At 41.6% G+C, this 12,013-nt stretch overlaps 1 protein-coding gene across 1 annotated transcript; it reads left to right on the top strand.

The window, feature by feature from the left end:
- The first annotated feature begins 623 nt into the window (after window positions 1–623).
- Window positions 624–11,662, top strand: cep76 (centrosomal protein 76). Its single transcript, XM_071912021.2, has 13 exons — window positions 624–785; window positions 2,266–2,421; window positions 2,706–2,790; window positions 2,913–3,137; window positions 3,411–3,596; window positions 4,102–4,199; window positions 4,557–4,685; window positions 5,082–5,273; window positions 7,685–7,851; window positions 8,448–8,607; window positions 9,312–9,485; window positions 10,136–10,353; window positions 11,216–11,662. Exons 1-13 carry the CDS (start codon window positions 723–725, stop codon window positions 11,352–11,354), a joined length of 1,992 nt encoding a protein of 663 aa, XP_071768122.2. The 5' UTR covers window positions 624–722; the 3' UTR covers window positions 11,355–11,662.
- The last annotated feature ends 351 nt before the right edge of the window (window positions 11,663–12,013 follow it).

Raw genomic sequence — 12,013 nt, 5'->3', positions numbered from 1 at the left:
AGTGTGTGAAGGAGGATGAAATACTTTTTGTTCCATTACTCACCACTGAAGGAACATTACGCATTTTGTAGATTCCATGGTGTGAGATAAACAAATGTTTTCTCTCTTTGATTATCTAGGTGTCTATGAAGTCCAGGATGTAAGCAAAAAGTAAATCTAAATAATATAAAAACTGATTGATTTGATATAGGCTACACATCAAAATAATATCAGTGGGAAAGCTGATCTTATAATTTACAGACCTGTCACTTGAGAGTAAAAACTACAATCGGAACTACAAACTGGTCGTTTACTGATTGTCGCATATCGCTGACGACACTACTGCTAGCAGTACAATTCCTGAATGAAATGTCAAATGTTACATCAACTGAAAGAAATAAAGATGAAATAAACATTCCTTTCAATCAAATGTCCAAATAATGGTATCATATTCGACACGTATTATTTTTGTTTTAGGCCTAAATTGTTAACATTTTGGTTTTTACCGGAGCAGGTTTTCAGGCACCGGGGTAGACGTATTCCCGCTTGCTTTTCCGCCACAGTTTAAACTGACAGTTGTTTCTGTCAGGACTTCGCTGGAAGTTAGGTTGTGTTTTATACGTCAAATGCATACTAGTAACAAATATAGCAAATAACAAAACATTGTTATTCGTCGTTCCTCATAGTAACCCCAACTGCTAACTAAGCTAGCTCCAGAAGCCTGCCGGGGCTCAGCTGCTGCCATGTCTCTGCCTCCAGAAAAAGCCTCCGAGCTGAAGCAAATCATTCACAACCATCTGATTAAGGTGAGCAAACAAGACTTCTACTGCATCGCCTTCATCTCTATAGATACTTGCATTGTTAAATACTGCACTGCTATACGCCACAGAATTAGCTAGGTAACGTTAGCTTCATGCTTTTCTGAGTATGGCAAAGTTCCAGCCCTGGTACGTGCAGTTTTCTTAACGCCAAACTCAATTCAAAGACCTGGCAGTTTTGTTTCCTTGCTTATCGGCAAACGTACACACTTGATATATCATGACGTAAGACCTTTTATGAATAGTTGGGGCAAATTCGGCATGTAGATAGTCCAGCAAGCAACACTTAGTATCTATAAAATGTCAACATATATAATTGGTTCGCTTGTTATTCCCACAATCTTCCACCAAAATACACCATGGCTGTAGCGAGCAGTGAATCGATTTTAAAAGTTGAAATTTTATTGAAATTGGGTGCTGCTTAGTGGATCATATGTAAGCCAGGTTCTGCCAGGTATGTACCTTTGCCGATATGCAAGGACACAATAAATTACCTTATTTTTGAAAGGAGTTTGGTGTGACGTTCTCAGCATAGAAGAGAGAACGGCAGAGCAAAGTCCCTGCATCTAATATCAGTAGCTTAAATCAAATTATATATGGGGACAAAGTGGAGCCGTTACTGATGATTGGCAAGATATATTTGGTCAAATTATTAGAAGTAGGCTGATGTGTGTGGTGTAAATGAAAGGTGACTGAACTATGACCTAAAGTCACTGATCATCATAAGGCAAGCAACCAAAAATCTATTATATTTCATAAAAGCATTAATTTATGCGTTCTTATCAAATGGGAGTCTGTGGTCTAATGCGTATCTATTTGGGGTTCCTTGGTATGGAAAAAGTTTGGGAACCCCTGATATAGGGGACTCCTGTAGGCTACTCCTCGTGACTGATACGAATGAGCAATGTTGCATTTGTACACTGAGGACTAAAACAAAGATATAAGTCAACAGAGAGACAGTTGTGACTCATCTGATGTTGTGGCTACTTCTGACACAAAGACATGGTCAACATTGGTGTTCCTAGGTAATATAATTTATGACCTAGCAAATACTTAAATATTTCTGTCCTTTCCCATAATAGTACAGCTTGTGTATGTGACAAAGGATAGCTGACCAAGGCCTGTAATTGAGAGAAGCATAAGCTATTTAGAAGATAGATTCATTCTAATTTGTTCACTATCCACCAATTTTTTTTAACATTAGCTAATTTACAACCCTTTGCTATGGAGTGGGGACGGATAGCCAGACAGACTCAATCCACATTAAATGGAAAAGAGTCTATCTTAAGTTAGATACATTAGATAAACATTACAGCAGGGGATGACTACGAAATCCCAAATGAGTGAGCTGTGAAATGACAGTCGTGAACTTGTTTTAATTTTATTTAACTGAAGGACCTGGGAACCCTGTTTTACACTGTGCACATACAATGCAATTGATACTGAAGTGTTGTTCTTTGGTTGTCAGATGGATATCCATGGGAAGATCCGAGAGGTGCTGGCTGATACTGTGAGGGAGGATCAGAGTCCAGGACATCAAACTCTCTCTGAGGCAGATTTCCTACACGCTCTGCAGCGCAGGGGCATCATAGATGATGTGATGAAGGACCTACACTTTGCCAAGGTTGTGCACCTTGACAGGCAATTTTCAGATTTATACACTTTACTGACTTTAATTCAGTCAATTCAGAATTTACATTGACTTTTGGAAATAGCAACTCTTATCAATATTTTCAATATTTTAATACAAATAATCCTCACCGAATTGATTGAATTGAACCCAGTTCAAGATAACTACTTGTCCATTTTATAAGGATGTCTATAGCGAAACTTGATTGAGTGTTAAATCCCTTTAAAATCACCTGCTGACCACTCTGTACTTACTGTCATGTTGGTTTGATTTGGTAGGAAGTACCGACAGACACCGACAAAGGATCTCCTTCAAAGCCTGCTACTCACTTCATTGACAAAGAGCTGACTCAGTTGAAGAAAAGTAAGAAAAATAATTTACAAGCTCAAATGAACCCAGATAATGGCATGGCTTACTCTCTTTCACGTCAGGTGTCCTTGTTTGTGTTTGAAATGATAGTGAAGACGTTTTCTTCTTCCTCTCAGCCAACATTGACCCAGCCCGGCGGTACCTGTATCTCCAAGTGCTTGGTGGTAAGGCGTTTCTGGAGCACCTCCAGGAGCCAGAGCCCTTACCTGGTCAGGTGTGCTCTACCTTTACGCTCTTCCTGCACTTCCGCAACCAGAGGTTTCGCTCAAAGCCAGTGCCGTGTGCCTGTGAACCTGACCTGCAAGAGGGCTTCCTCTTAGAGATCCATAGAGACGGCATGGGTACATGTTGTCTATTAAACTATTCCTTAGTATAAAGGATGGATACAAGGGCAATATGTTGAGGCAATGTAAATGAGCAATTTTGGCATCAATTAGGACCAACAGTTGGGAAAAATCCCGACACAGCAAATGTAAAAGCTTTCATGAACTGGCTATAGGTTGAATCACTATTGTGTTATATCAATAAGTGACAGACATATTATTTATATGAAAAAGTAGCAGATTATTACTTTAAACCTATTGATTAATGCATTCTGTACGATGATATTGCAGGAGAGGGCAGTAAGATGGCGGATGCCACCACCATGCTGTCTATCTGTGACCCGGTTCACCTGGTGCTGATCAAGACGGACACCTCCAGTGAGACGACGCTGGTCTCTTCCTACTTCCTGGACTGGAGGACCGTCCTCAGCTCGCTCAGTGGGAGGACCTGCGTCGCTGTGGAGCTGATGGGAGTGGGTGAGGAAGGATAATTCTAATGCAACTGAATGGAAGAGTGGTTGTATTTCAGTTAAAGTATCGTTTTTAGCATTTTTTTAACTTAGAGCTAACATTACTGAATGTAGTTATTATGTAAATCAAAACTGTTGCATCTAATAAAATCACTGTAATAGCTACAAAGCCACTGGCTGCCAATTATACCAGTGTCGGTCAATAAAAGCCTCTAAAGATCAGTTATCAGCCTGCTGGAGATCAACCTATTCCAGTAGCACCATCTGAATTTGAAGTAGAAATATGAATGACCAGAAGTATATTTTTCACAAATTCATAGCCAGCAAATAAACCTGTTAAGCTGCTAAATTTGTGTAACATAGTTAATTAGTAAGTAAATGGTGGAAAAACAAGATATGTGGAAAACCTCTGCCGTTTGCCAGTCTGTTCACAGCTCTCAATGACATGGCAACAGCTTTCAGTAACAGCAGCTCTGCGTGTGTGTGTGTGTGTGTGTGTGTGTGTGTACCAGGAAGTGAATGTAAAGTACCAGCTGGTGTTTTGAATGTCAGTCTGGAGCTCTATCCTCCTCTGACAGAGACTCTGAGCGCTGACATCATCACTACACAGGTCAGGATACTGGAGTCTCTCTACCTTTCTGTCTGTTCATTCGTCCTTAATTATATATTGATGGACTGACTCACTGTGGACTAATGAATTTATGAGGGAATTAATGAAGTAATTAGCAAAGTTCTCAGAATTAATTTACTCATGAATTTATCAGTTCAGTAATACTGTTGTGATTCAAGCCTCTGTTTTCCAAAATAGATACATCTGTGACGGGACGTGCACTTCAATCACATGTCTGCATTCAATCTTTAACATTCAAGTTACTTTCTACATTTGCACCCATCCTAGATTACAGCATTGGGGATAGCTACATCAGAAACTGTGTTTAGTAATTGTCATGATGCATTTCCCATCCAGCAATCACTGGAACGGCAGAAGACTGCAGAGAAGGAGCGGCTGTTCTTGGTTTATGCCAAACAGTGGTGGAGGGAGTTCCTTGAGATTCGCCCATCACACCAATCCAAAATGGTCAAGATCTTTGCACAGGTTGGCGCGAGTTTTCATTTATAGTGCCTTGCATGAAAAATGAAACCATTATATCCCATACTTTGCTTATTTTTTTATAACCCAAATTTAACCAGGTAGTTTCAACAAGAACTTTCTTCACTTATTTACAACAAAACCTGGGGAACAAATAGCAGGGAGGCAGAGTGTTACACATGTACACACACTCTCACCTGGGAGTTGCTCAGAACAATCTCATTCTTTTGCTTTTGGCTTCTGAAGCAGGTAGTGGTTTAGTGTTTTCATGGTTAGGGAAGAGAGCTTCTTGTTTTCCTAACCAGTTTAGGGATTATGAAACCCGCTACCTTCCTCTTTGACCCCCTTTGATTCCTTTTTTGCTCCATGCTTCCTCTGGCTGTGCATCTGTGTGGTCTGCAGGATGAGAATGGCGTCAACAGGCCGGTGTGTTCGTACGTGCGTGTCCTGCGGGCGGGCCGGCTCCTGGAGAGCCCCCGGCAGGCGGCCCGCTTCGTCAGCCTGCTGGCCCACGAAAAGGCCCCCGTGGTCGGAGGAGGAGGAGGCAAGCAGGAGCAGTGGTGCACGCTAATGGCTTTCCTGTGTAGAGGCAAGGTAAGGAGAATCTCCCAGCTAAGGAAAGACTTGACAATTACAGCCACAACATAGAAGGACTCACATTTTTCAGACGTCAGTGTCCTTGCTTGACTGCTTAATCCTCATCCCCAAAGACAGACGTAAGGCCTGAGGATAAAACAAAAATTTCCATCCCTCTCTGGTAAAGTAGCTGTGGTTGAAGTGGTGCATAGTCCGGTCTTTGCTCTCTAGGGGAATCAGTGAAAAGTTTGTAGAGTGTCTACCGCTCGCCCAGCTGAGTCTCTGCTGAAGTGCTGGAGTTACCAGTCGAATCCACAGTGAAAAAGATCTTCCACACACACGGATCCATACACTTTACATTTATTTTATTTATATAATAAATCTAAATTGCATGGATGTAAGTGTGCGGAAGATCGTTTTCTCTTTCGTGGAATGGAAATTAAAAAATGTGTTTTTAAATGAAATTCAACTAAAAATGTATATAGATACATTCTCTTTTTGTGACATCTCCTCTGACAAGAGATCACATTCGAGATCCTAAAGTGAGGAGTTTCAGCAAGTGTTAGCTATATTACTTTTTTTAAATTATGTTTGGCACATAAGGCTGTAGAGTAAGTGAAAGGCACGCATCCAAACTCTCCATTTGGCCTAGCTTGAAGAGAGCAGTGATATTGTTTTTGTTAATAATAATTCTCCTTTCCTCTGTCAAACTGTGTAAACAGTTTGGACATATCTAACGGATCTAATGAGTAGAAATTTCCAGAGCCGATATATTATTATAATAATACTCTGTCTTTATATATTAATATTAGCACTATTACTACCTGGTACTACTACTAAGTTAAAAAGTAGCAATAATAAATAGTAATACTGTTATTATTTAGTACAATGTAGTTGATGTAGTTTTGAAATAAAAAGGTGGGTACACTATGACCTCCAGTCACTGATGATCATAAGGTATACCCAATATAAATAAAAAATCAATATAACAAAAATATAATAAAAGAAACAATATACTATATAATATTTTTCTTTTTCAGAAAATCATTGTGCTTTGCCCCCCTTAAAAGGCCTTATCCTCATATAACTTGCATCAGCTTGGCACTACTTACCATGAAGTATACTATGAATTAATGTCACAAAGATTTATGTCAGCCTAAGAAGCTGGGTAAACTCTATTGCGCAAATACGCAGGCGAGTTTAGCTGGCTTTACTCTCCACTGCATTTCTGAGTACAGCTGATTGTATCGTTTCTAAGAAAGAGGGATTTGTGCAGAGTTGACTGACTGATGCATTTTCATCTGTAGACTAGATACTGGGGAATTTCCCAGACCACCACAGGATAAATGTTCCCTGCCTCTCCTCCCCTCCTCTGTGCGCGGCTGGCAGACAGACACAACACAACTCTCACAAAGTGGCCCTTGTCAGCTGTGATTTATGAGTTTCATTCCAGGGAAAATTAATTTAGCCTCGTCAGTCCCCAGCCTGTTCCGACGCTGCCGTCCATATTAGCACTTCTGGGGAACATCTATCATTCTGACTTCCCCATAGCCCAAGCCAGCAACACAGCAGCAGCACAAGTCCCCAGCTCAACCCAGGCCTCTTTACTGGAAAAGTTGTACTACTGAAATAAGAGTTGCTTACTGTCATGGACAATTTGACAACAACAGAGCCCGTTTCCTTTCCAGCAGACTTTTCTTGTGTGTGTTCAACACTTTTTGGTTGCTGTGAGAACAGGACATTGTATTTCTGGTTAAATAGACCTGTGTAGTGACATGATGAATGTAGACAAGCAAATTTCTTGGCTCGGGGACTAATGGAGATGGTGTGAAAAAGGCAGCAAAATAATCTTGGCAGGATATCCTTAAATTAATCCTTAAGTTTTTAAAATCTGTTTAAAAATGTGCAGAAAAGAGAAGAGAGACTAAGTAAGAGTCTATGAAGTAAGGCAAGGTTTGACCTGGTTTGACCCCAAATCTTTACAGCATTCCAGAGAATCCAATGGAGAGTGACAGTAAATGTGGGGTGAAGTCAGATGGCACCCAACAAAGGGCACAAGCTAAATTTGAATGCACAGCATTGCGAGTACATGGGTTATATTTTACCCTGCTGAGACACCAGGACAAACAAAGAGTCTTATAGTTTATAGAGTGTGAAAAAGAACCTGTCGCAACCTCACAGCTCCACAAAGGTTCATGACTCACGGTGAACTGAAGAAAGTTTAATAATTCAGCAACTCTTGGAGAACAATTCACCAAGCTTTAATGTTTAAAACAAAAGTGTTATGACTGTAAGAGCCTTCATCAGGGTTAAGAGAATTGCATGCATTATAGACAGTAAACTGACGTGATGTGGATGACAGTTTCCACATTTCCCCACTGGAGGCGAAGCTGTCAAAGAGTTATGTTTGCCCTGCGTTTTGCCTACAGGGCGACTGTGAGGACCACGCCACCTTGCTGTGCAGCCTCCTGCTGGGCTTCGGCCTGGATGCCTTTGTGTGTGTGGGCACCAAGGCCAAGGTAGGGCCACACACCTGGGTCATGACCCGCGGCACCGACGGGACCATCACCTTCTGGGAGAGCCTGACCGCACACAGGTCAGATTTGTTTTTCTTTACCACAGTATCTTGTCCTTACTCAGACACTCTGTGATGAGAGGTGGCCACCTGATAACTCTAATGACCACTCTCACCACCCCCTTCTAAACTCTGACACCCAAACGAGGTTTCTACAAAGGTGCTCTCCCAAATAGCACAAGGGATAGTCACATTGGATTCGGTGTATTAGTAAATGCAATACATCATTGATATTTATGTAATGGATGCTTTCAACATTGAAGAAGAATGAGAAGAGGCCTATTTCAAAGAGGGGTGTGAGTGTACATCTGCTTTAGGCAGGCCCTCCAAAATTTAGCATTTTGAGTTTTTCTGTAATTGTTAAAACCAACAAAAGAAATTCATGGAAGAAGTTCACTTTGTTGTGATAAAATCTCAGTAATTCTTTACCTCAGCCAAGGCCGTTATGTTTTTGCCCTTGTTAGTTAGTTAGTTAGTTAGTTTGTCTGTCTGTCTGTCAGCAGGATATCTCAAAAACTTATAAACAGATTTCTGTGAAATTTGGTGGGCAGATAGGTCTTGGGCCAAGCAACAATTGATTTGGTTTAAGTGGGCTTGTTTTCCGTCTGTATGGTCAGGTACCTGCACCAGGCCATAGACCCCGACGCCCCGCCCCTAGCGCCCCAGCCCAAACCCTCCTCCCCCTACCGCACCGTGGGCTGCGTCTTCAACCACCAGACCTTCCTGGCCAACTGCCAGCCCTCCGACGCTGTGGAGCTCTGTGTCTTTGACTTCCAGGTAGGAGCAGGGTGTACCTCACTGTTTCCCCCTAAAACTGAGTAGGCGGGGTGGGAGCTGCCATCCTGCCTAAGTGAATTTAATTTGTATTTGTTTCAATTGAGAGTTTCAGTGAGGAAATGGTAATTTTTTATTGGCTTGCTTTTATGTCGTCTTCTATCCTATTATTTTTATTATTTCACTATTCTCATCTTTATATCTTGTGGTTCCTAATTGTTTTTCCTCATTTTATGAGTATAATGTTTGCTTTTATTTGATTGTTAAAGCAATTTGTGTGTTACAGAGTGCTACAAAGTGTTACAAAGTGCTCCAGAAATATTATTCTGTTGTTCATCATTATTATAGATAATGTAACCAACACTAATGTAACCAACACTGATGTAACTCACGCACTGTTCACATTCATTTGATTTCCAGGCATTATGTTAATTATGTTAACTGTCAGGCAGGTGGAATTTGTTTTGGTGCAGGTGAACATTTTCATTTACACTGTGTATCAGCTTGTTAGAGATAAAGGTGTAATCAACCTGATAGTCATGACTGTAAGTCAGACTGGGCAGCTTGTGCTGGGCAGCTGCCAGGTGTGGATGTATGCGAGCGCCCTCAGTCAACTTATCCTGGATAAAGATTTTTTTTAATTCACTCTAAGTAATAGTGTCAGCTAAATGTCTATATTTTAAACAATCTCTTGGTCTTTCCTTCAGAACCAGTCTCGGTGGAAGGCGATGAGCGAGGAGGCTCTGAAGTCCGTCTGTGCCCCAGGCTCCACCACCTCTCTGCCCCCTCTGCCTCCTCTCTGTGCTCCCTCTCTGGAGCCTGCCGCTGCCAGCAACCAGCTGGAGCTGGAGATGCGCTACCTGGTGTCTGAGCACAGGAAGGTAAAACACAGAGCTGTGTATAGACACTTTGAGTTTTTACTTTATGTTTCACTCACCTACAGACTGTGCTGAGAGAGAAAGCTGCTGAGAACGTTGCAACCGATGACAGCTATGGTTCAAATAGGCCCCCTATGGGCCAAATATCCCCTTTTAGCACAGCAATACTAATGCGTTTAAAACATAATATATAGGTCCAAAAATCCTAAACTTTCCCTTTAAATTAGATTAAATTACATAACATGATCTAACCTATTCTGAAACTACATAAGAAGTTAAAAGTTACTCGAGTAAGCAGTTCATATTTTAACTGATTTTATCTAACACAATATTCTAAAATGAATTTGAGAAGTTGACTATTTTTACGAATTTAACCATTGATAATTTGAACGTACAGTTTGGTTAATTGGGCTAGTAAAGTCAAACCATACTCTCTGAATGGGTGTTCCTTACTCTGGAACCTAGGAGATCTGTAGAGGAGAGGCTGATTGAGAACCTGAATGAGAAATTTAATCTCTGGACCCTGGTTCTTGACTACATATTTAAACGCTTGTCACATGGTGACCCATCAGAACATAGCCTGGTGTTGTGTCCCAATGTGTAATTTAAGAAACGCTGATCTACAGCATGGGCTCTGTGGTTTCCTCCTCCAGGACCTGGAGCTGGCGACAGTATGGGACGACCACCTGTCCTACCTGCTGTCCTCGGCCCTGGCGGCCTACGAGCTGGAGCGCTGCACCGGCGTCTCCTGCGGCAACGAGGAGTTCCAGGACGCGGTGAGGAGGGCGGTGCCGGACGGACACACCTTCAAAGGCTTCCCCATCCACTTCCTGCACCGCAATGCTCGCAGAGCCTTCGCCACCTGCCTCAGGTAAGGGGAGGGAGCAGAATGAACATGGTCTCTGAAAGGAATATTTCAGCAGGCACCAGCAGGGTGGCTTAGGGGTCAGAGAGACTGAAGTGTTCTTGAGCAAGACACTGAATCCCTACCAGGTCTAGGGCTGCTGGTCTGTAGCTGAGCCTGACCTCTGACCTCGCTGTGGAGGGGGCAAGAGGAATGAGAATTTCCCTACTGAGATCAACATGTGCGCTGGTATTTTGTCGGTGCTCAGGTTGTATGCATTATTGGAGTGGCATAGAGCAATAGTAAATACATGCTCGCACGTCCAGTCTCAACACCATCTAGCGTTTCATTGAGGCAGATCCTGTGTGAAGATGCCCCCACATTCTCCACCAGCACTGACCAACACACAGAGAGCCCAGCTCCGTCCCAAGCACCTAATAAAGTGTCACATTACTGTAGGACACATCAAAGGTTCAAACCTGGCTCATGAATATGTCGCACCCTCTCTCTCCCATCTGGGCTATCACTCCCCACTGTCTATACAACACAAAAACCATAAAATAATCACCAAAAATGTAAGTGAAATTTGACTTTGGTTTTACATTTCTAGTTCATGCATATCCCTATGAGTGTTCATGAACGGAAAGCCACCAATATTGGCTGTTTCAGTTTACCATAGTCATGTCAGTACACATCACTGAGACTGATGTCTGAGGTTTAAAATGTTGATATATTGCTTTTAGGTGAAAAGAAAACTATCTAGATCTGTTTGGTCTGTAACTGGCGTACTTAAATGTCTTCATTTTGTATATAATTTTATGTTGCTGTAATATGTTTACATCACTTGGTGTTACATGCTCTGTATTTGTTGTTGTTGGTTTTTGTGCAGGTCTCCATTCTGTGAGGAGATAGTGTGTTGTCGTGGTGACCATGTGAGGCTGGCGGTCCGTGTTCGGGTGTTTGCCTATCCGGAGAACGCGTGTGCAGTCTGGCTCATGTTCGCCTGTAAATACCGCTCAGTACTCTGATTAATGGACAGACTTTGTATCTTCCCAAACTGTGGGTCGGGACCCAAAATACATACATGCATGGTAGGGGTACGACATCGTAACAAGGCCTGGACTCAGGATGAGACTAAATTTACTCACTTTGGGTCCTGGGGTGAAAAAGTTAAAGAGCCACTTTGTTGTATCAATGAACAATCTCTTGCAACTGGACGGCTGGTGAAGCCCCAGACAGTCGAACTGACACTTTTTTGTTACCCCGACTCGTGATCTGCCCTTTTTTTTTGAAAGTGCAGTACACTGATTATTTGTACAGACAACACATTCTGTTTACACTCTGAGATTGTATTTATATATATATTTTTTGTAAATAAATGAAACTTTGTAAATCTGAGTGCAGTTCAGCTGGCATGTTGAAGAATTTGATCAACATTCACCAGTCGATCACGTTTATGTTTTATTTTCAATCTGAAAAACTAATATTTGATTCAGTTTTCATTTCATTTTAATTATTAGACCTGATTTTATTATTATTATTAATTTTATACCTGAATTTCTATCTAGGATAAATTATGCCAAAACATGCAAAACATTTCAGTGATGTAGTATATTCATTTGTAATACATTTACACAGCACTAGATGGCGTGTTAAGATAAAGGTTGGCATGCTGAATGCAGTCGCA

Source organism: Centroberyx gerrardi, chromosome 12 (assembly GCF_048128805.1).
Source record: "Centroberyx gerrardi isolate f3 chromosome 12, fCenGer3.hap1.cur.20231027, whole genome shotgun sequence".
Lineage (NCBI taxonomy): Eukaryota > Metazoa > Chordata > Actinopteri > Beryciformes > Berycidae > Centroberyx > Centroberyx gerrardi.
Note: the sequence above shows the minus strand (reverse complement) of the source record. Positions and strands in the feature narration are given on the sequence as shown.